At 51.6% G+C, this 25,611-nt stretch overlaps 1 protein-coding gene across 1 annotated transcript in view; it reads right to left on the bottom strand.

Moving 5' to 3' along the window:
* The window catches only part of PRDM6 (PR/SET domain 6), a 99,422-nt gene extending 82,586 nt beyond the window's left edge, over positions 1 to 16,836 (bottom strand). The window contains exons 1-2 of the mRNA XM_035013998.1: positions 16,245 to 16,836; positions 6,940 to 7,247 (exon numbers count right to left, since the gene is read on the bottom strand). Coding sequence (XP_034869889.1) covers positions 6,940 to 7,247; positions 16,245 to 16,836 — 900 coding nt within the window. The remainder of the gene's footprint in view (positions 1 to 6,939; positions 7,248 to 16,244) is intronic.
* Positions 16,837 to 25,611: the final 8,775 nt, after the last annotated feature.

Below are 25,611 nucleotides of genomic sequence, written 5' to 3'. Positions count from 1 at the left end.
GAATTGTTGTCCAGGCTGTCATTACACAAAATGATAAAAACATTCCGTGGGGGGGGGGGGAGTGGGGGCGGGGGAGAGAAACCACACCTCACGGATATTCAGGCCCGCAACCCATAATCACTCATTAGTGACTTCCACGAAAAGTTTCACATTGCTCAGCCCCAAGAAGAGCTGGAGAGGGGGGCTTCCTTGCGTCCGCGCCTCGGTGGAAATCCCTGTTGGAGTTTTGGAGTTTGAACAACAGCAATTACCTTTTGGCTGAACAGGGAGGCGCCGCCTTGTGTCCCCTGGTTTTGAAAGCCCCAACCCTGTTCATGGTTTTGCTCCCTCTCCTTTCTGTCTAACGCTGGACCCTTCTTTGCCACCAAGCCTCGGAGGGGGGCAGGGGACGCCGCGACAGTCCGGCGCCTGCTAAGCACCGCTCCCCCCCCAACAGGTACCTCTCCGCGCTCCCACCTGGAAGCCCAGGCTGCACACTGAGTGCCCTACCTGAGCTCGACACCCCTAGATTGCTCTTCTCAGTTAAACCCTGGCCAACTGATTCCAGCCAATAGCGTGCTGTCACTCCTTTACTTACTGCTCAATCTCACTAACCTGACATTTATGGTGCGCTGATTGGCCTCTGTCAGTGGTGCTGGTTGTAAATTCACTTTGAAAAGCTTTGTGTTAACAGCCTTCAACCAGGCTCCAAGAAGAGGACAGCCTGACAATTGCTCGACCTCCTGCCCTTATTACAGTGAGTAAATCAGGGTTTGAGCCATTAGGCTGGAGCCTGGGGCCTACACAAAAAGGATTGACATGACAAAAGGTCAACCTCTGTCACACATGTGTAACAATTTGGATAATGGAATTCTGTAACTTATCTGAGCGAGGTGGCAAATGCTTACAACAAGGAAAAGTATATTCGGCTCCAGCTTCTCTGGCTTTTATGCTAAGTAGCTATCCCGGAGTCTGTATTTCTTGTGTAAATACACATGGAATGTCTGAACTCATGAAATCTTGGAGCCTAGAAGATTCGGAATAAAAAGAAAAAAGAAAGCGAGGAAGAGACAGAGCAAGGCAGTCCCGCAGTGGTTCTTGGCACGCATTCTTCCGATCGGCGGCACGAGGGGATCTGGATATTGTGGACCTGATTTCTCAGCTAAGGAACAGGCCCTTTTTTAATATTCCATCAAATTGGCAAAAACCCGTCATATTATACGTGATCTCTGGGTAACAAAAGAGAGTTCCTCGAATAATTCAAAGTGCTTTAAGTGACACAGTAAAATAATAAAATAAAGAGGCTCCCCTGCAGGCTCCTCGGGGCCCAAGGTTACCATAAACACATTTTCGTAGGCTCGCTGGCTACCAGGGGGGAGGGCTGAGCTTCTGATTTTAATTTCTTGACCCTATGTTTAAATCAGTGTGGGAAAAAGCGGGGGGGAATCATATGATGTCAGGGAATATGCAGTTGTGACAAGACATACTTATTTCCTTTGCATGGACAAAATGCTATCAATAAGAGAAGCGATCTGTAAACAACAGATAAAATGAACTAATGAGAAAAATAGTCCTGCAGACACAGAACACATCACTCTTCATAAAGTATTTGTAACTGAAGGTCTGTCCTGTCACATGCATGCTTGGATTAAACCTCACTAGTGTGAGAATTTCCAAATGGTTGCTATCGGTGTTTTTTGTTTTGTTTTGTTTTCAAAGCAGTATCACTTTTGGACTTGGAAAACCATGGGTGGCCCTGGGCAGGGTGAGACATAAACCTGTTCACGGGCCTCTGCAAAGCCAACTTGAAGCGCTAAGTTTTGATTTTTAACACAATGCTGGAAATCATTCCAAGAGGCGGCAGATGGTTTAGCCGTTTATGTAAAACTACAAGATGTTCACACTCTATCAAGTGGGCATCTCTATCACAGACATCTTCAGACAAAATGAGGCAAAGCCGAAGAGATACACCAGTTGTTACTCTGCAAACTGAAGACATCATAGGAGCAGGACTACGGCTGATTCTTAAGGAGAAATCATTTGGAGTTCATGAAATGGATATACTCAAAACCACGCTGACAAGCAGTCTATTATATGAAATGATAAATTACTAGGAAGAACAATTTCTACTTCAATATAACTGGGAACAGCCACTTAATTCCATCCCTTTGTGCTTTGGTGAATCAGGCCCAACGAGCCGAAGTCTACAAAGCAAAACTATGGACTATGTAATTATAATACTATCACTGGAACAATTTTAAAGTGATTTCCATCAAATTTTTAAGTGATTTTAATTTCATTTTAAATGATTAATTTTAAATTTTTTCAACATCGAAATATAGATACAAATGAGTACAGTACTATACGAGGAATTAGGTGATGGTAAAAAACATACGTAATGCATTTAAAATATGAAGCCAATTCATTTCCTTCAAGTACCAATTGCCAATGATGGTTTTGAAATATAAACATTTAGCAACGTGTAATATATTTTTAATATTGGTTTCATCAATGTCTTTTGACCTAAGCTAAATGGTAATGATGAAAAATCGGCCATTTGCTTAAAAGCAAATCTCTTATTAAATCTAAAATATTATGGCATAAAATCAAACCACACACACACAAAAAAAACCCACCCCACATTATGTTATCCCCCTTGGTTTTCTGAAGAAAAATAATGAAGGTTTTCACGTAGTGTAAATGAAAACGAGACACTCAAATTTACTGAGGCAAAGACAGATTCTATGAAATTAAAGCCCTTCCTAGTACCTTGACTGTAATCCTAACAAGTCACTACATTATTTCAATTAGCAGCATAATTTTTCTAGGGTGAAAACAAGTGCGATTTATTTTGTCATTGTCACTAAAATTTCCTGTCAAATCAGACTCTGATTTGAAAGGCCTGGGTAATTCTGGCCTATCTTAAACTGTAACTTTATTTTAAACTTCCGTATTTTATATCCAATAGAATTTTTAAGTTTACACGATGTACATTCCTCAGGTCCAGTCATATTAAATTCTGATGTTAAGCAGAAAGGGGAAACCATGTGCAACTAGATTAATTTATCTCAAGGGAAAAAGGGCACATTAATAATTGAGATAATGTTTTCATAAATGTTGAAATCAAACGTGCCTTTTCACGTCTTTATTAGAAAACACATTAGAACAAAATTATCTCACTCTCATCAATAAGACCTAATTGCTGAGAAAGACTATGTTTTCTTTGCAAAACATTCAGAAAGATTTTTCTCATTATGGCCAAATAGCTAGAAATATACCATGCATCCAAGTCTTGCTGGAATAAATGTATATAAGCAAAGCGAGTGATTGTTTAATCCATCCTGTCATGTTTTTGTCTTAAGCTCTGTGAATTATTTTTTGTAAAACACATTAAAATCGGATTCTAAAAGAAACTGACCAAAAAAAAAAAAAAAAAAAAGACGAGTGATTTGGCTTTTAGTTTGTTAATCTCCTTAAATTACAAAAAAAAAAAAAATCACCTGGGCTTCTGGCTTTAAAAAAAAGAGAAAAAAGAAAAAGAAAAACTCTTAGAATTTCCCACGGATACCCCCAGAGAGCCAAAATATATTGAAGGTAATGGAATGATATTGAACTTTCTTTAAATTGCTATAGTTTTAAGAACCAGGATTAGTACAAAGAAAATATTAACTAAAAGATGACAGCACACTGACAAAACAAATAAGCTCTCCATGGCTGATCTATGTTAAATATTAAAAAGTCATTTTTCTACAAAAGAAAATAGAGCTTTTAATGATTAAACAAAAGCAGGAACTAAGGTGAATCTGATTGCTTCTGTAATAAGCCTTCATGTGTATAATAAAGCACAGCCATACTAAAAACAATGAACTGTAAACTGAAACAAAAATCCATCATCTACTTGGAAACAGTGACGGGAAAAGATTAGCAATCCATTTATTGTACTGAAATAAAGATAAGTAACCCCAGTAAGATCCATCAGGCCCTGAGTATTGAACTCTAAATATAAAGACATTTCTTCATCAGCAAGTGACTTGAAAAAACGTGAGGAAGAGAGACAATGGTAATGATTCAACCGCTTTTAAGTTTTTAAAGATCTGCTTTATGTCGACCTGATATTCTGGAAGATGTCTAAAATAATGTGTTTTTTAAATGGGTAATTATTACGTGAGTCATTAAACAATTAGTGCCAAAAGTTTCCTATAGATCTAGTGTGTATTCCAATCACGGAATCTTTCCTAATAGGAAGAATATGATGATGACAATTTTTTCACAAGAGAATTCAGGTTTGAAAGCGAAGACTAACAGTTAAGGAACAATCTGACACTTAGAATCTCCTGTTATAAAGTGAACTAAATTCTAATCGTCATGTTTCATTAAAAAAAAATCATAATGCTTAAACTTAAAAATATCATAGCTTAAGAATAATCATACTAATAAAAACCTGAAACCTATTAGAGTAAGTGTTTTATCTTACAAAGGGACATTGGCACTAAGTTACCTGGCCCCACTCTGTCACATTTTATAGGATCTCCCCGGAGACTGATACATTTTGCACAGCTGCAGTTTTAATATCCCTTCAATCCCCGAAATGTTTGCTTATTCTAACTATTCTTACAGATGATAAAAATAAATAGATCACGTTCTGAATTTAGAAGGAGGGATCTGGAGATCATTCAAGCAGGCATATACCCAGCAAGTCTTCTTTCTAACACAGAACCAACTCAAGTACCTAAAACAACAGGTAAGATGCACTTCCTATCCACTGAGGTATCAACATCGCTCAATTCCCACGCTTCTTATTTCAACAGAATTTTAATTTAATCAAGTACAAGGAAAGGCACAAAAGGAAGGCTCCATAGTTTTCAGTATTAATATGTATCATTATAGTCTATATGTGTAGTGATCGCCGACCAACATCCCAATCATATCCAAATCCTTTAAAACAAAACAAAACAAAACAAAACAAAACAATGAACTATGGGTTTGGGGTTTTTTTTTTTTTTTTCATGTTTATGGCTTTGTCCCCTGGCACTCTAAAAATAGATGAACTCCAAACCTGTGGCATCAGAGGGTAAGAGGACAGTGTTCAATTTTAACATTTGCAGATGGAGCAAATCTGTACCATTGAACGACTGCTTTACCATCTCCTCCGAAAAGTCCTGGCAGACCTTTAACTGCAGTGTATTAGAGTTCCTAATAACACTACTGGAACATGAGAAGTGCCTGGAAGTGTTTTATAAACTTTAAACCACACTGGAGGTTACAACTAATTAGTCAGAAACAAAAACCAACTGGGAAATATTTCAAAACCAGATGCTTTGATTATTTCCCACTTGTCAGTTTTTCCAATCCAAAAAGCTCTAACTTCTAACCTGGCTCTATGTACGGAGCCATTTTCTCCTGTCTTGTTTTCCTATAAAAAATTCTGTTTAAGAAAAAAAGGTGACATAAATACACCCAACGTTTTCTTCCTCGCTCGAGAATCCTATCCTGAATGATTAAAAATGTGTCACTACTTTTCCAATTTAGGAGCGAAATGGAACCTGGGAGCCTGGGCACAGTGCCCCAGCAGATAACTGTGGGGTGCGTAGCCCATGGCTGCCATGTGGCCATCTTGGGCTCGAGGGCTGTAAGCTCATTCGCTTAGCTCCTCCCCCATCAAAGGAGGTTTTATGGGCAGAGGCCCCAGCGCCCCATGCCAACCCTCATGGAACGGCTGTGGAGACCAGGTTTGTTTTTCACACTATGTCTCCAGGGCCTAAGACAGTGCTGGCCAGAGTGCTCAGCAAAAATCTGAGTGGATTACTGAGTCCCACGAGTTTTAGTTAGTGGCTAGGAGGCAGCTCACGGCGCGCACGCCCATCCTGACAGGCCACGGAACCAAGTGTATGCGACAAGGTACTGTAGGAACGACCCATTAGTGGAGCCTTAAGGTCCATGCCAACTTGGCTGCTGGCTCTTCAGAGACCTTCTTTTCTGGCTACTTCCACTCCATTGTATTGCCTGGCCTCAGTGAGATTTATATATGGCCCTAAGGGTAAGACTTCTACCACCTTGTATTTCAGAAATCACTCCAAGGGTGAGAGGTGCCTAAAGCTGGTGGGGGGGGGGGGGGGGGATTACCTATGGCTAAGAATCTGCCTCTTCAGAACTGGATCTCAATCATCAACCATAAAGCTTTGGGAGAAATCTCAGATTAATATTTTTCAAATACATGGCTTATTTTTAAATCACTGCATGAGGTAAGATTGTACCACTAAAGTAATATCATTGACTGGGTGATATCAAAGTGCTCCGAGTTTTCCTATGTTTTGATTTTCTGTCTTGGGGAAGACTGCATGATTGTACTTTGTCAGAGAAGAAGCAGAATTTGTGATTTTTGATTCACGATGTAATCCGCTTACTTGGGACACTTTGAAAGTTAAGAAACATGCCCCAGTCTCTCAAGTTCAGCGTTAAGAAAATTGTTTTCATCTGAGAAAAGGGGCCTGACTCTCTTCCTCCAGTTTACGCTTATGTTCCTTCTTGCCCAGTGCCCAAAACCATCCTGGAAGAGCTCAGAATGGGACACAAAATTCATCTAGCTTACACCCCAATGCCCCGGCCTCCTCGGCTCTATCACCTCGGCTGGCTTTTCTTTCTTCAAGACCCAGGGAGACCAACAGTCAAATCCATCCCGGCTGGAACAGAGGCTTGCTAAGGGCATCCCATCTTCAGAAACCTGTAGGGCCTGTCTGCCCAGCTGGGTTGCTGCTGGGCCCGGCCAAAGCCTGCACCTCTTTACTGCAGGTGCTGCAGACACCTGGCATTTGCATGACCAGAGAAATCTCTCCTCCACTCCCCTCCGGAGAGCAAGGGAGCCTCTCCCCAGAGCTGACCCCCCCACCCCACCAAGGGCCAGGCTCTTTGCCGGCCAAAGCTCCAAATGGCTGGCAAGGTGCTGGGCGGCGAGGGACTTACCTCCCAGAGATGCTGCGTGTTCCTCACGGCGCCGGCCTGCACCTTCTCCGGGGGCAGGAGGACGCCCTGGAAGGGCCCGATCCAGGTGCCCTGCTGGATCCTCTGCGCCGCACAGATGCCATAGGCCAGGCCGGGCACAGTGCTGGTGCACAGGCACACCTCCCGCGGCAGGTCCCGGAGCCACTCGGGCAGCTCGGGCGGGGGCGCGGCGGCCGCGGTGCTGCTGGTGCCCACGAGCCGGCGCAGTGAGTGCAGGGGCCCGTGCATGGGACACTCGCCGTTGCGGTTGTCCGCGCACATGTCGCAACCTGCCGGAGACAGGCGGGAGGGAGGGAGGGAAGGAAGACGGTTAACGCGCCGCCCAGGGCGGCCCATCCTCGGTGCGGAAAAGCCCCGAGACAACCCCGTCCCCTCCCGCGTAAGCCACCTGCCAGGGAGGGGACACCTTCAGGCCACCGAGGCCACTGGGAATAGCGGGGAGAGGCAAATCTGCGCCTCTCCCTTGGAAATCGCCGCACCCAAATCGGCCCAGAAGGGTCGAGCCCCGGGCGCCCCACAAGCCTGGCGCGCTGGGGGTGGCCAGCGTGGCTGTCTCTGAAGAAGCCCCGCCTGGCTTCCACTCCTCGAGGTGTGCGTCTCTCTCTCCCTCTTCCCTTCTTTCTCTAGTTCCCTCTGCCACTCTCCCCTGTTCCCAGGAGTCCTCAGCTACCAGCTGTTTGCAGGTGTGTTGTTCACTGTGCCGGGAAAAGAGGCCCCAGCTCTTGCTCCACCTGCTGTCTCGAGAGATTCTACTTTGGTCGCCTGGGTATACTTGGTTTACCTGTTTCTGCAATTCTAGAAGATCCTTCAAAAATCACCGGGGCAGGCGGGCGACCCGTCCAGCACAGAGAGCCCTCCCTACCCGCAGGGACGGACCCACCGACCCCCGATGCCCAGACCAGAGCGCGGCGCCGGCCTTGCCCCCCTGCCCCCCCACCCCGTGGCACCGGAACCCCAGACACCGGCCTCTGAGGGCGCCCTGGTGCTGGGGTCCCTGACGGCGCCTGCTCTGGCCACTCCAGCCAGAGGGGTTCAGGTGGAGAAAGGGGGACTGTTCTGGCAGGTGTGGAGTGCCTGTGCTGGACTGCAAGCTCTTCCCAGAAGCCGAAAGGGAATAAATCGCCAATTTAAGGATGGGGTAATGCTTCAGTGGAGAGGCCCCAACTCCTGCCCAGACGGTGATCCCCAAGATTGCATGCGATTCTCGGAGAAGTGTCTCGAACAAGGCTCCCGCTCCGACGTTCCCCAGAGCAGCCCGCAGCGCAAGGGGATCCTCACCCTCCCTCTGGGTCGGGTGGCTGTGGACGACCCGGGTCCCTCGCCTCGAACTGGATGGGAAAAGGCCAGGCGGCCGCGGGAAGCAGGGTCTGCGGCGACCGCGCTGTCGGATCGCAGCGCCCTCCGGGTTATTAATGGGCCTGGCGGAGCCGCGGTGTCTGCGCCCCAGCCCTGCCGACCTGCCTCAGGGAGGCAGCCTCGGCGCCCGCCCGCCCGCACAACCCGGCTTCCCCGGCCCAGCCTCCCAGGGGAGCCGCAGCAGACGCTCCCCACGCCAACGCAATGGAGCCCTGTGGCACCGAGTGTGACGGCAGGCAGCTACGGACGGACGGACGGCAGGAGCTGGGGTACCGGTGGATGCGCCAGCGCTGGGCAGCCCTCGGACCCTCCTAGCACCTGCGCCTGGCTTTGGTTGCTGCCAGGCCTGGGGGCTCACTCTAAGGGTGCCCCATCCTTGCTAAGACAGAGGAAAGTCCAGGTAACTTTTGGCAAAGGGAGTCACCGAGGAATCTTCAAGGAAGGAACTCCTAAGGGCAACCCAGCCCTGGTGGGGGAACCATGGTTTCACCATTTGTTTCATCCTAGCTCAGTGGAGGAGGGCTCCAGCTGGCCGTGCCTTCCCCTCAGTCTGCTACTCCCCGCACTCCTCCCAAGAGAGCCCAGGAAATGACAGGACCCTCTGACTGCAGCTTCTTGGAGGGGTCCCCAGGCCCCCCTAGTTAAAAGCGACAACCTGTTTCTACAGGTGGGGAAGTGCCCAAGTCTCTGGACCTCCATCACACAAAAAAAGCCCTCTCTCCCAGTAACACCAACTAATGTAAATACTGTGTCAGGCTCTGCTTTTGACTGTAGGGCCTAGATGGAAAGTATTCCTACCCTTACCGTATGTCACCCCTTCTGGATCCGCTTCACACATCCTCTCAAGCTTCTGACTGTGAAAATGACAAGTTCAAGACAAAGGGGGAAGGGAAAGAAAGATGATAGAAACTCATAGTCACCCAGTGCCTCCACTGTTCCAGACACCTCTCCTGAATCAAATAATCACCACATCATGATCCCCATTTTGCAGATGAGGCAATTTGAGGCTTCACGGGCAATGTAACTAGCCCAAGGATCAGAAACTATAAAGTGGTAGAGAAAGATTCACAGTCAGGTTTGCCTGACTTCAAAGCCTCCAAATCTAAAGATCTAGGGAGACTAATGAAAGCTGGGAGAGTTTTATACCCACACTCATAATCAACAGAATTGCAGTATTTCACTGAAAGCACTATTCAGGGGCCACAAAAATTGCTCTAGCGTCAGTGAATTACAGAGCTTCCTGTATCTCTCCCCCATAATCTTGAGTTTGGGGCCGTTAAATGTATTGGAAAGTGAACAGATGATGTCCGTAATTCTGAATGTTAGCGTCTGACCTCAGAGATGACCTTTCAGGGCACCTTAGCAAAAACAGCTTAAAACAAACGACAGTAAGCAAAGGCAATATGTCCCGTAAAAATAAAAATCACATCACTCCAAGGAGCTGCTTAACCCACTTTCCCTTTCTGGTTGGCTCCACGAGGCCTAGGGCGAGAAGCAAGAGCCTTGGGTATTCACTCCCTACCCGTCCGCACCAGAGATCCTGTCAACTTGCCACATCTCCACACCATGTACTATCAGCCCAACTACATCAGTAATAAAATAAGGAGGAAAAGTACCAACTCCAGCCACCGCCCCCACCCCCCCCAGACAGCAAACCATATTTGTTCGCTGGATGAAACTATGGCTAGCACTTTCTCTAAGAAGTCCTCTAAAACTCTCCCCTGCCTGCTAAGTTTCAGTTGTCTCCAGCAGTGTTGAAAAACTGAATAGTGGCATTTTGCCGAAGAAAAAGCTGAATTTCTCCCACAATGTAGAAGAGTACCTGTGCCTGGTACAGGTACTCTTTAATTACATGAGTCTTAACTGATAAACCACCTCGTGCCTCCAGCAAAATATTCTGCTGGAGAAGTTGACCAATTACATCCAAATCCATGTTCTATCTTGATGTTTTTTAACACATGAAACCTCTGCCATTGAAAATAACTGGCCTCTGACTGTATGTCTCAGGGTCCCAGAGGAGCTTGAAGATGCTTATAACAAATAAGTTATTACTCAGGGGTTGAGAGAAGTGGCACAGTTAGACAAACATCCTAACAGAGTGTTTTCTAGAGAGGGGCCATAAACACCTCCAAGAGAAGGTCCAAGGGAGCAGCTGGCTAGATGCCCGAACTGCACCCCTCCAAAATGTATTTAACACATACATTACATACAGCATTCCATGCCAAGCAGTACATAACACAAGTCTATTTGTATGCATAAAGAGTAAGCAAATAAATATTCTTAGGTTATCCTAAAATCTGGGTAATTTTCTCTAAATCCATGATTACTATTTGTAAAGTGTTTTCTGTATCTGTGAGAAATATCATCAGATTCTCCAAGTCAGATACTCTGGAATGCCATTTTAGCATGAGGCAGTATGAGAGATCCTGGTCCCTCCTCTATCCTGAGTAGATCTGTCCGTGCTCCCGTTTATGCGTCCCTGACTAAGAGAAGGAGGTATCACTAGGTTACAGACTTATTCACCTACTGACTTCCGAAGGCCAGGCCAAGTGTAACGAAGAGCAGATTTTCACTCTTCGTGTCATATCCTTGTGTGCTGATTGAATATTTTTCCAAGTACATGCGCTACGTTTGCAATTGAAAACGGACCTATTTGAAGGTAAAGGGGGGCAAAGCAGGCCATGGTTTTCTTTTCTGGTGTTGCATTTCGCCTTCTAGGAAGGGTGAAATTTAAAACGTTTCAGGCCTTTTTTGCTGTCTGGGGAGGCTGACGGACGCGTGTGGCCCCCGGCGGAGCCAGGGCCCGCGGGAAGCCCCCCAGCACACTAGGCCTGGGCTCCCCGACGCCTCGCGGCCTCCTCCGCCCGCCCTCACTCATCCTCTGGAAGGGAACCCGAGGAGCAGCTGAGAAGCCCGCCTCTCCGCCGGGGCGGCAGTAACAGCTAAGCTATAAATCCTCCCCGACCGCCAGGAGGTCGCGGCCCCCAGTCCCGCAGGCCGAGCCCGGCGGGGCGGGCGCCCATCGATCCCGGCCGGCGAGGCGCCCCGGGAGTGCCGCCTGCTGGCAACGGCGTGCGCGTTCCGGGCGCGGGGTCGCCGGGGTCCCGAGACGGGGTCGGGGTGGGGGGAGCAGGCAGAGCGCCGCGGCCCGAGCCTCCCACACCGGGGTGCACGCCTCCCGGCCTCCAGCCGACACTCAGCCCTCGCGAGCCAGCCGCTAGACGGCACGGGGCGGACCGCCAGGCCCAGGCCCGGGCCCACCGGAGGCCCCGCACCCAAGTCCCCGCCTGCCGGCCGAGGGCTCCCCAAAAGTGGCCGCGCCACCGCCCCTACCGCTGCACGGCCCCCCCCCCCCCCCCCCCCGCCGCTGGGGTCTTTCAGGCTCCCCGGAGAGGCCCCGGAGGCACGTCCAGAAGGCGAGGAAGGCTGGCCCGGCCACCGGGAAGGGGAGCCGACCGTGGGCGCGCGGAACCTTCTGGAGGACGCGCTCTTAGGGGAGTTCAAAGCTCCCTGCGAATCGCACACGCGCTGGGCTTCCCCCGCTCCTCCCGGCTGCCGGCTTGGCCCAGGGACCAGGAGCGGGAGACAAAAGGGGAGGGAAAGAAGGGGGGGGGGCACAATGTGGATTTTATTTGTCTTCCGATGACTGTATTAATAAATTAAATGGGAGCGCCAGGGTGTGCGGGCGAGAGAATATTGCGCCGAGATCAACCTGGCCGGCCCCTGCCCCTGCGAGGCCGCCATATACAATGCGGAGATGATGAATAGGGGGGCGAGGAGATCGAAGCGGGCCTGGGCTGGCTCCACTCTCTCATACAAAACTATAGGGCAATTAATTGTGGCTTGTCCCCTCATCCTTCATCTCCTGGTGGCACATATCGATGGAGATTACTGCTGATGGACCATTTTATCACCTTAAATAAACAGTCGCCACCTCTTCTAACCTCAATCTAATATATGGCTCTATGTTCAGTTTCAGGGCGCTAGATAACGAATGATGTAAAATAGCTAAATCATGTGTGTTACGGGATGGGGCTGGGCCTGCACACACAAAGAGAGAAAAGAGAAAAAGAAAAATAGAACAACACAAAAGCCCACACACTGACTCCGAGAGCCTCCCTCCCACCAGGGACCAGGTCTGAAATCTAAGTCGCTGGCGGCTGACAGCGGGGACGCTGGGCGGGAGCAGCGGAGCCTGGGCCTTGGTGGCAGGAAGACCCCACTGCCGGGTTAGTGGGCTCGGGAGCTCCCCCAAACAGGACCTGCGTTTCCCAACGGGGTGGGAAGAGATTGGGGAAGGTCAGAAAACACTCACCCTCTTTTTAGCGCTCGCTCTAACTGCTCAACTGGACAAACCCCAGATCTCCTCCTCTCCCACAGTCCTTCTCCCCAGTCTTCAAAAGGGTGGCGCTACCAATAGAAAAGCCCCGCGCCCTACTCCCACACCTGAGCACCTGCCAGTGCTGTTCCCAGCACTGTTCCTTGCACGGCAGGGTTCCCCCAAAATGGAAGGAGGCAGAGACCTCCCGCAGGGGAAGTTGCAAAGCGTCCGGATTCCACGTGGAGAGACCCCCCCCCCACGAGGACTTAGCTGCCAACCCCCTCCCAGATGTGCAAAACGAACACCTTCCCTGAAAGGTCTTAAAAGGTAATCCAGCCGGCCCCGAGACACTGCCTGGTATCATTCGTACAAACACCAGGGGCGCCCTGTGGCCGCCTTTCGCTACCTTCCAAGAAGAGTGACAGGGTCTCAAGCAAGGCACCAGCTCCCAGAGGCCGAGAAGAGGCCACCGCGGAGGAGCCTGACGTAATCTATGGCTTCAGGCAACCAGCAGCAATTGCGTGCGGGCAGTAATACAAGACGCGGAAGAAAAGCCCCATCCTCCGTTTCTGTTACAAACCTCCCACCGGTGTTAGGGAGGTGAGAAGAGGCAAATAAGCATTAAGAGAGTCAGAGGAAAGTGTACTTCAATGGTGGAAGAAATTAACCCACACAGATAAGAGAAATATATTGGAAGGGTCACCCTGCCCTGCTTATACAGCGTTTGCTGTTTTTAAGTCTTCTAGGTGTGAAAGAAAGCTACAGGACCCTCCGCTAGGCCTTCAGTGTGGCCTTTGCCAAAGGGTGCCGAAAAAGTTTCAAGGTGAAGCGAGTGTTAATGATTCACACGTGTTATTGGGTTGTTGCTCCCAAGCAAAGAGGGACTCTTCTAAAGGGAAGACAAGTAAGGGGATCCCTTTCTTTGCCTTGTAAGAGAAAGAGAAAATGACTCAACACCCTTTTAAATACAAAGTAATAAAATGAAGCAATGCTGAGTGGTCACTTCACAGAATGCTTTTACAGGGAGGTGGCAAGAATCTAAAAGGAAAAAGTAGGAAAATGTGTACGGGGGTGGGGGGAGGATTAATAGATGCTCCCTTCTGGGCAGCCTCCCACCCCACCCCACGTCACCCCTACTGGCAGACAACCTGGGAATGGGGAGCAGCTCTGGTGTCCACCACCTTTCAAGTAACAGACCGACTTCCCCCACCAAGGGGGGACCAAAAGTTTCCCACCCTTTGCATTTGTTTTGTTTTGACCCCCTCGTTAGATTAAACCCAATCACATCTCACTCCATCGTTGCAAAACACATCCCAAGGTTTCCAATGAGTGTGTGCTCTGGCCCAGAGAAGTTTCTGGAAGGATGGCAGGCCCGGCTGGCCAGCATTACACAAAGCTACCTCAGCTTTCCATTTTCTTTCTCAAAGGCCCTTTAATTAGGCAACGACGTGAAGTGCAACCTCTAATAAGACAATCTGCCTTTCTTTGCCTTCTGTGGTTTCCCCTGCACTTTGCACAGGGAAGCAGTCCAGTTGACTCAAAAGGAGATACCAGAAGATTAACACAATGGGAATAATTTAAATAAATCATAATTCATTTCCTCCGGCCAGAGGAAAATGTTACCTGGATGATAAACTGGCTCGAGAGCCACATATTAATTAGCAATCTATCCCAATTCTTTCTCAGATTAATCTAGGTTTTCCTCTGGTGAAAATGCACTGAACCTCAAGATTGCATTGTGAACAATACAGGAGCTCAGGCCACAGCCAGGGCTTTGGGGTGCTGCTGCTGGCAACTTTTCCAACACTCATTTAATTCAGAAGAGAAACTGCAAGTTTGATGAGGCACTCTCAGCCCACAACGACTATATATCACTTAGCAGTGAGAACTGTCTTTTCCAAAGCATTTCTTGCCTTTTTAATTCACATTTTTTAAAGAACTGTTTTGAAAACAACACATGCAAGAAATTCAGGAGGAAGAGAAGTATTTTTTTTAAAAATCCATTAGGACAATATAATTTTATCAAATTTTCTAAAACTCCAAAATACAAGCCTCTTCTTAACAGCAGGGCAAATTCGAGGTGAAACCCTCATTTTAAACCAGTACTTTACCCTCAAATTCTGGAGAGGAAAAAAGTAAATACAACTGCTCTTTTTTTGTTAGTAATAATTATCTCCATCAGAAAAATGATCCCCATCCCTTACGAAAAGACTGAAATACCGCCATCATTAGGCTTGTGTCAAAGTAATGACACTGGGAGTCCTTTAGCTAAAACCTGTAGTTATTTTGCTTTTACAACGAATTAAGAAGTTCATGGAGCGGTAGACATTCTGCAAGAAGGGGCTTATTCAAAATAGAATGATTATACATGTTTATCATCAACTTTGACTCTGCAGAAACTAAACGAAGGAATGAGACGAAAAGAGCCAAGTGAGCGCTGATCTTTCAGATCCTCTATTGCTTTCAACCTGACTCTCTTCACCTTTAATATTCTCTCCAGAGATCTCTGGAAGTAAATGGAGCACTTACACCAATGCCTTAGGTGTAAACATATCACAACTTCTGATACTACCCAAAAGAACTGGGTACACAGCAATACACTTTCTTGGTCTTCATTTAGCCTTTTGTTGCAAGACCTCAAAACGAAGCTTGTACTTGTGAGAAGCGTTTGAAACTCTGAATAGAGGAATCGAAGCTAGAAGAGACCTTCTAGCTCTAAGTAGGCATTTGCCTAATTTTTAAATTAGGTATTTGCCATTTACTCGGCAACAAGGAGAGTACCCTGCTAATACTTAAAAAACTACTGTCACAATCATTAAAAAACAAATAAGTAAAGCAACAAGCGTGCCTACGGTAGGACTGCGAACGTTTTACTCGATCAAGGGTGCACGGAGAACGCGGGATCCGCAGGGAACGACCCTACCCTGCAGTGGGAAACGTTTTCTCATTAAGCAGTTGGCAATTTTTCTTTTCCTCCTTTTCTAAATAAATAGAAGACCTAAGAATAACGCCTGCCTGCAGGGAGAGACAGACCCAGTGTCATCCAAAATTCCTACTCCAGCGAGGCCCGGCCAGCCCGCAGCTCTCGGCCGGTCCCCTGACAACCGCGCGGCCCGAAAAGGAGCCTATGTAGTTAACTCCAGAGATCAGGTAGGGAGAAGGAGACACAAGCCCTGGAACTCACGCTCCCCAGAAACGCTGAGGGTCCCTCCCGAGTCCACTGAGGCCAGGCCAAGCCCCCAGCGTGCGCGGCTAGTACCCGCCCGGCCTCGGGGCGCAGTCGCGCGGGAGGGCGGAGATCTGTGTGCCCGGTCCTCGAGCAGCGCGGTTCTAAACACTCCGGGCTGCGAAGCAGGGACCGAGGGGAGTAGAAAAAGGAAACCGTGAGGTGCCACCCGGCCTCCCCTCCGTTCTCTCGCCTTCTCTAGCGTTGGCAAAATTGTGCCACAATGGTCGGGGAGGTGCGGAGCCGCGGCCTGGACCAGCCCATCACCCGGAGTCCCGCTCACCCGCCCCGCTTGCCGGCTGGGCGCCCGCGCTCGACGGCGCCAGCGCCCCTGGAGAGCGCGCGCGGGCCGCGGCTACGTACGGTTGTTGGGGTCGCTGGTGTGCTGGTTGAGCGGGATGATCTCCATGCGCTGCTGGCCGTACAGGTAATAGTCCAGCTCCTCCGCGCTGCAGCGGAAGCGCGGGCCGCCCCGCACGTCCCCGCCGCTGCCGCCGCACTTGGAAGGCCCCGGGCCCGACGCGGCGCCGAGGCACAGGTCCTTGGGAGGCAGCGGCTCCGCGGCGACGGCCAGAGGCGCGAACACCGGCAGCTGCGCCACGGGCAGGGCCGAGAGACCCGCCAGCGCGGCGGCGGCGGCGGCCGCGGCGGCGCAGGAGGAGGCAGAGGAGGCCGAGGTGGAGGAGGACGCCGGCGTGGAGGAGGCGGAGGAGAGCGAGGCGGGCCGCGGGCGCAAGCTGTCCGGCGGAGGCTCTGCGCGCTGCGGCGGCGGCGGCGGCGGCGGCGGGGGCGGCGGCGGCTGGAGAGGCTGCGGCGCGCCCAGGGGACCCGCGGCGCCGCCGCCCTTGAGCGGGCCGCCGCTGCCGCCGTGCGGGAAGAGTTGCTGCCAGTGCTGCAGATAGGCTGGGTCCACTTTGAGGAAGGCCGAGCCGCCGGGCTCTCCGGGCTTCAGCATGTCCGGCCTCTCAAGCTGGGGGCAGAGGGCAGAGGAGAGGGGGCGCGTGAGCCGGGCCCCAGGGCCGGGTGCGAGAGGGGCGGGGAGGCTGGCCGCCCCGACCCCGGAGCCAGAGCTGAGCCCCGGGCTCCGCCTGTGGCAGCCCGGTGCCGCGGCTCCCTCTTTCCAACTCCGCTGGGGCGCAAAGTTTACTCTGAAGCCGCGGCGCCGCGCGAAGGGAGCTCTGTGCACCCCGCTTTGCCTCCAGCCCGGGGCGCCCCAGCTCCCGCCCCGCACAGTCGAAGCCCGGCGCGAGGGCGCCCGCCCGCAGAACTCGGCGGCAGGAGGCAGCCCCCGCCCTCAGCCGGAGCCCGGAGCCGACCCGAGCCGGAGTGGCGCAGCGCCCGAGCCGCGCTGGCCTCCGGCGCCAGGAGGCGGGACAGTCTCGGCCCCCCGCCCCCAGCCCGGGACCTCCAGCCTCCCGTCCCCGGGGCCCCGACCCCCAGCCCTAGACGAGCCTCGCCCTACCTGGAAACTCGGAGCCGCCGGCGGGTGCGTGCGTGCGTGCGTGTCGGTGAGCGTGCGGGAGAGTGTGCGTCCCGGGTGCGCTACATGCCCCTGCGCGGCGGGGGGGGAAAGCCCTAGAGGTGGTCGGGCCGCCCGGAACCCTCGGGGCCGCGAGCGCTGGGCGCCGAGGCCGGCGGAGCGCGCTAGAGCAGTCCGGCCGAGCGCGCGGGAGCGCGGGCCGGCCCGGGCGCGGATCGGAGCCGCGGTGGGTTGCTGCGCTCGGCCGCCGCCGCGTCCCGCTTCCTCAGCTCCACGCTCTGGCAGCCTCCCGGCTGGACACGTGGGTTTTACGACAGCACAAAATACAAGTGTGTGTGCGTGTGTGTGTGAGAGAGAGAGAGAGAGAGACACAGAGACAGAGGGAGAGAGGGAAAAAGGGAGGGAAGGTAGGAGAAGGGCGAGAGACAGAAAGAGAGAGGAAGAGGGGGAGAGAGAGAGAGAGAGAGGTGGGGAGTGGGGGGAGGCGGGAGGCAGGCCAGAAGAACGAAGGGGAGGGGAGAGGGGAAGAAGGAAGTTCTAACTCGGCTGGGTCCACACCCGGCTGGTGCGCCTCGCCCGCACAGATACTTCCTCGGCCCTCCCCCCCCACCCCGCCCCCCGCCCGTTTTTGGCGTGACGTCTCCCGCTCGCCTGTTGTCTCTTTCTGCCCATGATAAGTCTTTTCTAGGTGCCAGCTCACGGCCCTGATCCTGAAAGCGGTGGAAACGCGGAAACCGGAATGCATCTCCGCACGCGCTCGGGGGCCCGCATCGGAGCCGGCGCGCCCAACCGGCCAGCGGACCAAGTCCCAGTACCGGGTTTGCGCTTTTGCCCGGCTCAGTTTTTTCCGGGAGTACTGCTGGGTGCCAGAGTCCGCTAGCCCGCCACGCAGCTTCCCACAGCAATCCTGGCGTGGGGAGGCGGGCGCGGGGCGGGTTGCGCACGGGGAGGAAAGCCTCAGTCTGCAGCGGAGGAGGCAGGCTTTGGTGAGCTGCGAGGCGTGAGACCGAGGGTTTCTAAAGGGCGCCCAGTCCCGGCGGGACTCAAGTCTGGCCGCGGAGCTGGGGAGGCGGCCGCAGCGGAGTCTCACGCGGCCGAGCGCTAAGCCCACCCACTCTGGAGTTGTCTCCCTGGGGGCCTCGCTCCTTCTCCTTGTGGGCACCGGAGGCAAGTATCCCGAGCTCTGTAACGCTGTGTGAAACTGCTCCCGAACGCTGGCGAAGCTTGTGTGCCTTGGACTGCGAGGGGCTGCCCCGGGGGGTCGTGTAGGAGGCTCTTGCCCCAAGCCAGGCGTCCGAGGTGCAGGCTGCGAGAGCAGCCCCACCTCCACCTTGCCCGCTCCAGGTGCCTTGGGCCGCGCGGCTGCCCTTCCCTGCGCGGTCTCACATCCACGCATTGGGCCCCGGCCCCCAGCTCCTCCAAGACACTGGCCGAGCTCGGTGGGGGTGCGGCACGGACCGGGGGTGTGAAGTTGCCCGGCTCAGGCGCTTTCCCAACGCCGGAGTTCTGTCCACACTCAGAAGAAATGACGTTGGTCTTTCCCCGAACAAGCCAACTTATTTAGCACCCGCCACTCCGAACAATTGATAGCCACTCTCTCCTGATTTCTGCTTGTTTCTTTTTGTCTTCCCACCGCTCGTTTCGTCTGAGCCTGGGAACCGCGCTGTTTAGACTTTGTCCGGGTCTCACGCAGGATTGCCTCGACGCTGGTTGGAAAAGAGTTGGACCGACAATGTTTTGACTGGCGTCGTTGTGACAAGGTCATCCGTCATTCTTGGATAGATTGATAGTACCCAAGTTTAAGGCCAACACCACGAGGGAAAACCCACGTGTTGTGGGCCCCGAGGCTAACCGAGCAGTCTGCGCGGGCTTTGAACAATTCCATCGGCAGGAGAGTAGGAAGTTCCAGGCCCGTTTCAGTTAATTTGCTGGAAGAACTGCCCAAGAGGCGCGGTCGGGCCTCGGCAGAAGGGGCAAGCTCTCTTTCTCACACTCTCCTGGTTCCTTGCTGGTTCTCTGGGAGAGACTGGGAGCACGAGGGGAGGGAGCCCGGACGCTGCGGGCAGCGTCCCCACCGCCTTCTTGTTTAGGGCCAAGCCGGCTGCGCACGAGCCTTTGGTCCCCGGGACTGGCCTTCTCAGAGGACTCCTCCCCGTACCGCCCCCCCAAACACACTCGAAAATCTCGAGATTTTCAGACGCTGGTTGCAGCAACTGCTCCCAAGGCCTCCTGGCGCCCGCACCCTGGGAAGCCGGGGATTTGCCTTCCCAGTAAGATTAGCTGATCTGTCCGTGAGAGCTTCGGATTGGCCAGGCGCGGCTAGGCGCCTCCACTACGTTTATTCCGCCCAGCAGCCCTGCGGAGAAAGCATTATCATTAACCCCACGTTACAGATGGGGACACTGAGGCTCAGAAAATTGGTTGCCTAAGGTCACGCCGTTGTTGAGTGCTAGAAACCCAGGCAAGGAGGCGCCACGTGTACTCTCCTGCCCACCCTAGTCCAACCTCTCCCCTCACCTTCCAGACTGATGCCAGAAGGGTGTCGGGGTTCCTGGAGGGAGATTTAGCTCCCCTTGCCGTGGGGGGTCAAGGGGGAGAAGCAGAGACTGCAGCGGAGCCTCAGTCCGTCACTATGCCAGAGTGTGGTGTCCCTGACTCATCAGGTTCGAGCCCCTTCCTCCCCTCCTCCCCCCACAGCGGCCCGGGCGGACACGGCTCTCTGGGCTACCGGACCCTAGGGTCCAAAGGCCTTAGAGAACTTGCGTGAAGGAGGTGGTTAAAAGAGCCGGCGCTCAGAAGGCCCCGGAGTGCAGGAGCGCAAGACCAGGTCTGGCGGGGAGGGAGTCCGAGCGTTCGCCAGCGCCTCCCCGGGGGGGCCCACGACGCTGGGCCGGAGGGGCTGGGCTGGGGCCGAGGTCCGCGTGGTCCCGCCACCCGCGGCCCCCGGGGCGCTCAGTGCCGGCGGAGGCCGCCGCCCACCCACCCAGCTGACCCCGGGCCCCGCGGGGCTCGCCGCCTCCCGGGCGCGTCTCGTCTCCGGGGTCTTAGAAAGCGAGCCCACCGGCACCCCTCAAACCCGCTCCCCTCCTCTTCATTATTTAGAAGAAGACCGCGGAAACAAATCACTTGCACCACTTAGGAAGCGATCAAACCTTTATAAAAATCCATCGCTCCCAAATCGATGGGCGAATATTTGCTGGGAATTTGTTCCAGAGGAATAAATAAGGAGGGTGAGTGTATTAAATGCAAACGGGGGGACACGGTGGTGTTTTTCTTCATTGATTAATGACCTCTAAAATAAAACAAGTGGGAAGAGGAGCCGGGATCGATAAATTAACTACCCAAATTCATCATTTTCTCGAGCAATTTTTTTTTTCCCTGAAAATTATCCTTGGGAAGCCCATTGCACCCTGAGCTGGGAGGAGAAGAAGGGAGCTGGAGGCCGGAGCCAGGCGGGAGGGGCAGGAAGGGGCAGGAAAACAAGAAGAGGATTTGGTCAGGGAGACCCTCTATCTGATTTCGTTTGACATACAATTTTAAAGTTTGCCTTTCATATTAATTATTTTTTTCCTGATGGAGGAGAGGAGCAAATGGTCGGCTGCCTTTGACAGGACTCCAATAAAGGATTCAGCAGCTCTCCTGTCTGCCCTCGGCGCTCTCGCTTCTAGGTTTAAGGTCATGGATGGCTGAGTTAATAATTCATTAATATAGACATTTATTCAGAAGGGTTCTCTGAGACCCGCTCTCCCGCCTCCTCCCAGAGATTTATTTTCCTGGGAAATGGAGGGGAGGGGGGAAGGGGGAGGGTCTCGGGAGGCAGGTGAAAGGAGGGAGAAAGAGAAAAAGGGAAATGAAGAGAGAGCTGGACCCAGCTAGGAGGAATCTTTGTTTAGCCAGATTCGTGGACTGGTCCCTCTAGCCTGCTGACAAAAACTTGGTAGAAAACGTGGCATCCAAACAGCCCAGGGACTCTGGCCTCCAGCATCTGTCCACATTGGTTCACTCAGCCTTACTCACAAAGCCCCGTTCCTCCAGCTTTAAGATCTGGAAGAGCCATCTGAGGATCCTGGAATGCAGGCAAAAGGGGGAAATCTCTGGAAAGAGACTATCCTACCCCCCCTCCACGAAGTCCCCAAAGGAGGAGCTTTGCAACTTGCCCCCGCATTGCATGCCAAAGGGCACAGATGGGTTCTGGTGGCCACTGTCCCCTCAGGAAGGCACTATGGGGGCATGCAAACAAAACCAAACCACCGAGTCCAGATCGAACGAAGTCTACCCTGAAGGGGTGGGGGGTAGAGGAAAAAACGAAACAATGAATAAGTAGTTGTCAGATGCTCATAATGCTCTGGAGAGCACTGAAGAAAGGGTGAGGGGAAAAGAAGGTGCTGTGGGCGGTGGATGTTAGTATTTGAATTACCGCAGTCAGGGAAGGCCCCTCTTCTCAGGTGAAACTGGAATAGAGACTTGTGCCTGGTGTGGGGCCTTCCCTGCCCTACCCTCCTGGCCCCGGGGCTCCCTTAATAAAAGGGGCCTCCTCTGAAGAAGCCCCAAAGCCCTGGGAAGGATTCTGCCTTGTCAGCTTCTGGCCCTACTGGGCTCCCTCGACTCCCGCCTGTCCCCCTGGCTCCGGAAAGATGCTGGGAGCTCCTCCGGGTCCTTGCAAAGACATCTGCTCATTGTTGACATCAGCAGAAGTCCCCTCTGTTGCTGGTGACTTAGCGCCTTATCCAGTGACCTGCCTCCGACTCGGGGCCCAGGGCCTCCGTTTCCTTCAACCTTCAAACAGAAGGATGGGACTAATGTGGCTTTCCATCCTAAGGTTTTTATGAAGGAGCTACCAAAGTCTGACCTCCCTCTCTCCTACCCACTTTATACCCTACCTCAGTGAGTCTCAGACGTGTGGTGTGTAAAATGCACTACGAAACTGAAACCAAGGAAACCCAGGCCACTTATGCTAATCACTGCCATCTTCCCACTACCCCTTGGCATCTTCCCTGCTTTCTCCTCACTCAGTAACAGAAGGCAGGGTGTGGGAAAGAAAGCCGGTGAGGGGTAAGACCTGGGGCTGGGGGGGGGGGATGGAAGGTGCTGGAAGGCTCCCCACGATGACGAAGTTAGCTCTCTGCTCAGAGGCTGCAGCAGGAGGCTCTCTGTTCTGAGGCCTTGGCAGTTCAGACCCGGCGTCTCCTCTGCCTGCCTCCTGTCATGACTGGATTGGGAAGGCAAGCGCCTCACTTCACCCGGTCAGAGATGCCGTCTGGGGCCGGGAGCCCACGCTGGGCCTATTTCTGACCGCCCTCTTTCATCCTCTGCCAGCATCACCCAGGACAGCACCTGTTCCCTTCACTTGAAATGCAGCCCAACCCACCAGCGCCTTTCTCCCGGGTCCCCCAACACCTGTCACTCAAACAAAGCCTCTCAGCCACCCCAGGCCTGCTTTGGGTTTGACCTGCTGACCTCGAGGTGAAAGGCTCTCCCGTCCATTGCCGATCCCTGGGGCTGGTTCATTCTCCCAGGAAAGCCTTGAAATACATCCCTTCCGTGTGCAGGGAAGTCAGCTATCGTGATTTGGAAAGGCCTCGTGACTTTGAAATGTATCGAGGAAGTTCAGTCCCGTAAAGATTTCATGAATAGCCATGGAGTGAAAACCGGCTGCTCTTTTTTCGTCTTGACAAGTAAAAGAAAAGAGAAATAATTAGACATGGACAACTGTCCCTTCAGAAACTCATATAGTTCCTTCACGATCTCCTTCTTAGCTACTACCCCTTCCCCCTGCAATTTCCCCCAAATTGCTCTTCCATTTTCCCCAGAATCTGTAAGAAGAGACAAGATAGAGTGGAGTTGGCAGTTAACAGTCATACCTAACACGTAACGGACCTCTACTGTGTGCGAGAGACTACCGACGGGCGTCTCCGGGACAATCTCCTCTGACGTTCTTCTAGCAAATGCTACCTGGTTCTAACACAGTCTGCTTTGGGTCACTAGATTGTTGCCTAAATTAGTTGCAGCCTGTAGGCCTTATGTTCTAATCAGGATGAGGCATGCATATTGCAGTGCATCTGTTTGAAATTAGGAAATACGCTACAGTTGATTCACATCCTGAGGGGTGTTGGTTCCTAGTGCATGGTGGGTTCTCCTGAGTGCCTGGCCACCGTCTAGGAGCTGGCATGGCTTCTGGTTAGCCCCACGAATGAGGGGGCCCTGAGGGCTTCGTCCCAGGGCAGCCCGCGGGAATAGGGCCCCCACTCCCACAGGCGCTCTTACAATATGCTTGTGGGAGCCCTGGGAAACCCGTCTGCCTCCTCATCATATGCTCTGCTAGCTGGAGTCGTGCTCTCACCCTCCTCTGACTTAGGGGCTCAAGGATGACACTGAAATGTGTTTTTATTCTTTGATTTTTTTTTTAATTTTTAAAAGATTTTTTTTATTTGAGAGAGAGAGCATGAGCGTGAGCGGGGGTGGGGAGGGCAAAGGGAGAAGCAGACTCCCCGCTGAGCAGGGAGCCTGAGGGGGAACTCCATCCCAGGACCCTGGGATCATGACCTGAGCAGAAGGCAGATGCTCGACCAACTGAGCCACCCAGGCATCCCTACTGTATGATTTCTGATGAGTCTATGTTCTTTGTATAAGAGCCTCCCAGGAAATCAGTCAATTAATCAATCAATCCTACTCTCAGTTTCCTTTTTGGAACCAGGAAACCTTGTCTTTAGAACCAAATAAGACCCTGTGCAGGTTGCTGGGGGAAAGCCAAAGAGGATAAATTCGCAGTGTCCCTGCCTTTAGTGATCTGGGGAAATCAGCTGGGTTCCCAGCTTTCCCTGCCCAGTTCCCAGGATCTGGAGCCAGTCGGCAACATGAGTTCAGGAGAGGAGACCATTGTCACTGTAGGCCAGGAGATGATGAAGCAAAGCTTCACAAACGAGATGGGCTCTAAGGATGGTCCGCATTCAGGCAGGTGGCGAGGAAGCAAGGAAAGGCATTATAGGACAGGGGGACTGCCTGAGCAGAGACCTGGAGAGAGGACCCGACACAGATAAACTGGGAGGCTCAGGGGACTTTTCCAAGTCTGTTCATGGGCATAACAGTGGGAAGTTTGGCTGCCCTTTCTCAGAGGCAGAACACCACTCCCTGGGGCCCTGAACTTCTCTTTCATAGATCCAAAACAGTGTTTTTATGAGAATGTCCTGAACTAACATTAGTTCACTTACAAGTATGGTAAGTGAAAAACTGTTGAGAGCTCCAGTATAAAGCCAGCAGCTCAGCAGAAAATACAATGACCATGATTTGGTAAGCTCAGCAATGCCACTTCCTGGCTCTGGGTGGTACAAGCTAGGACTCTCTGATCTGCTTTTTTCAAACTATAAACAACTATGTTTAAAAAAAAAAAAAAAAAAAATATATATATATATAATCTTGTTATATATATAATTTTATTTTTTTAAAGATTTATTTTAGGGGTGCCTGGGTGGCTCAGTCGTTAAGCGTCTGCCTTTGGCTCAGGTCATGATCCCAGGATCCTGGGATCAAGTCCCACATCGGGCTCCCTGCTCTGCATGAAGCCTGCTTCTCCCTCTCCCACTCCCCCTGCTTGTGTTCCCTCTCTCACTGTGTCTCTCTGTTAAATAAATAAAATCTTAAAAAAAAAAAAGATTTATTTTAAAGAGAAAGAGCGTGAGCAGGGTGAGGGGCAGAAGTAGAGGGAGAGAGAGAAGCAGACTCCCTGCTGAGCATGGAACCAGATGTGAGGCTCCATCTCATGACCCCAAGATCACGACCTGAGCCAAAATCAATTGTCAGATGCTTAACCAACTGAGCCACCCAGGTACCCTTATATATAATTAATATAAATATATTTTATCTATTTTACATTTTTATATATTATCTATTACATATAATTTAATATAAACATACTTTTTTTATTAAAAAATATATATATATTAGTCCTGAGAGAAGTTTAAAAGATCCTTCTGAAGTAAAAACCATGTAGGAAAATGTTTTAGAATAGGCAGATAGATTTCCCGAGGATTACTTACAGACTAATAATTGTTAATCCCCCCTTCAAAAGAAAAAAAAAGAAGTTACAGAACAATGATAAGATTCTTGAGACTCAAAGAAAAATAATCATTTTTTCATTGGCAACACTGCCAGAATCTTAAATGAAACTTTAAAAAGGCTATGCATGCTCATGTAATACATTCTTAGTCCATCTTTATAATATAGTAATTGACAAGGGACCCTGGGACATTGATT

This window comes from Mirounga leonina, unplaced genomic scaffold (assembly GCF_011800145.1).
Source record: "Mirounga leonina isolate KUSES-001 unplaced genomic scaffold, KU_Mleo_1.0 Mir_168, whole genome shotgun sequence".
In the NCBI taxonomy this organism is placed as follows: domain Eukaryota; kingdom Metazoa; phylum Chordata; class Mammalia; order Carnivora; family Phocidae; genus Mirounga; species Mirounga leonina.
Note: the sequence above shows the minus strand (reverse complement) of the source record. Positions and strands in the feature narration are given on the sequence as shown.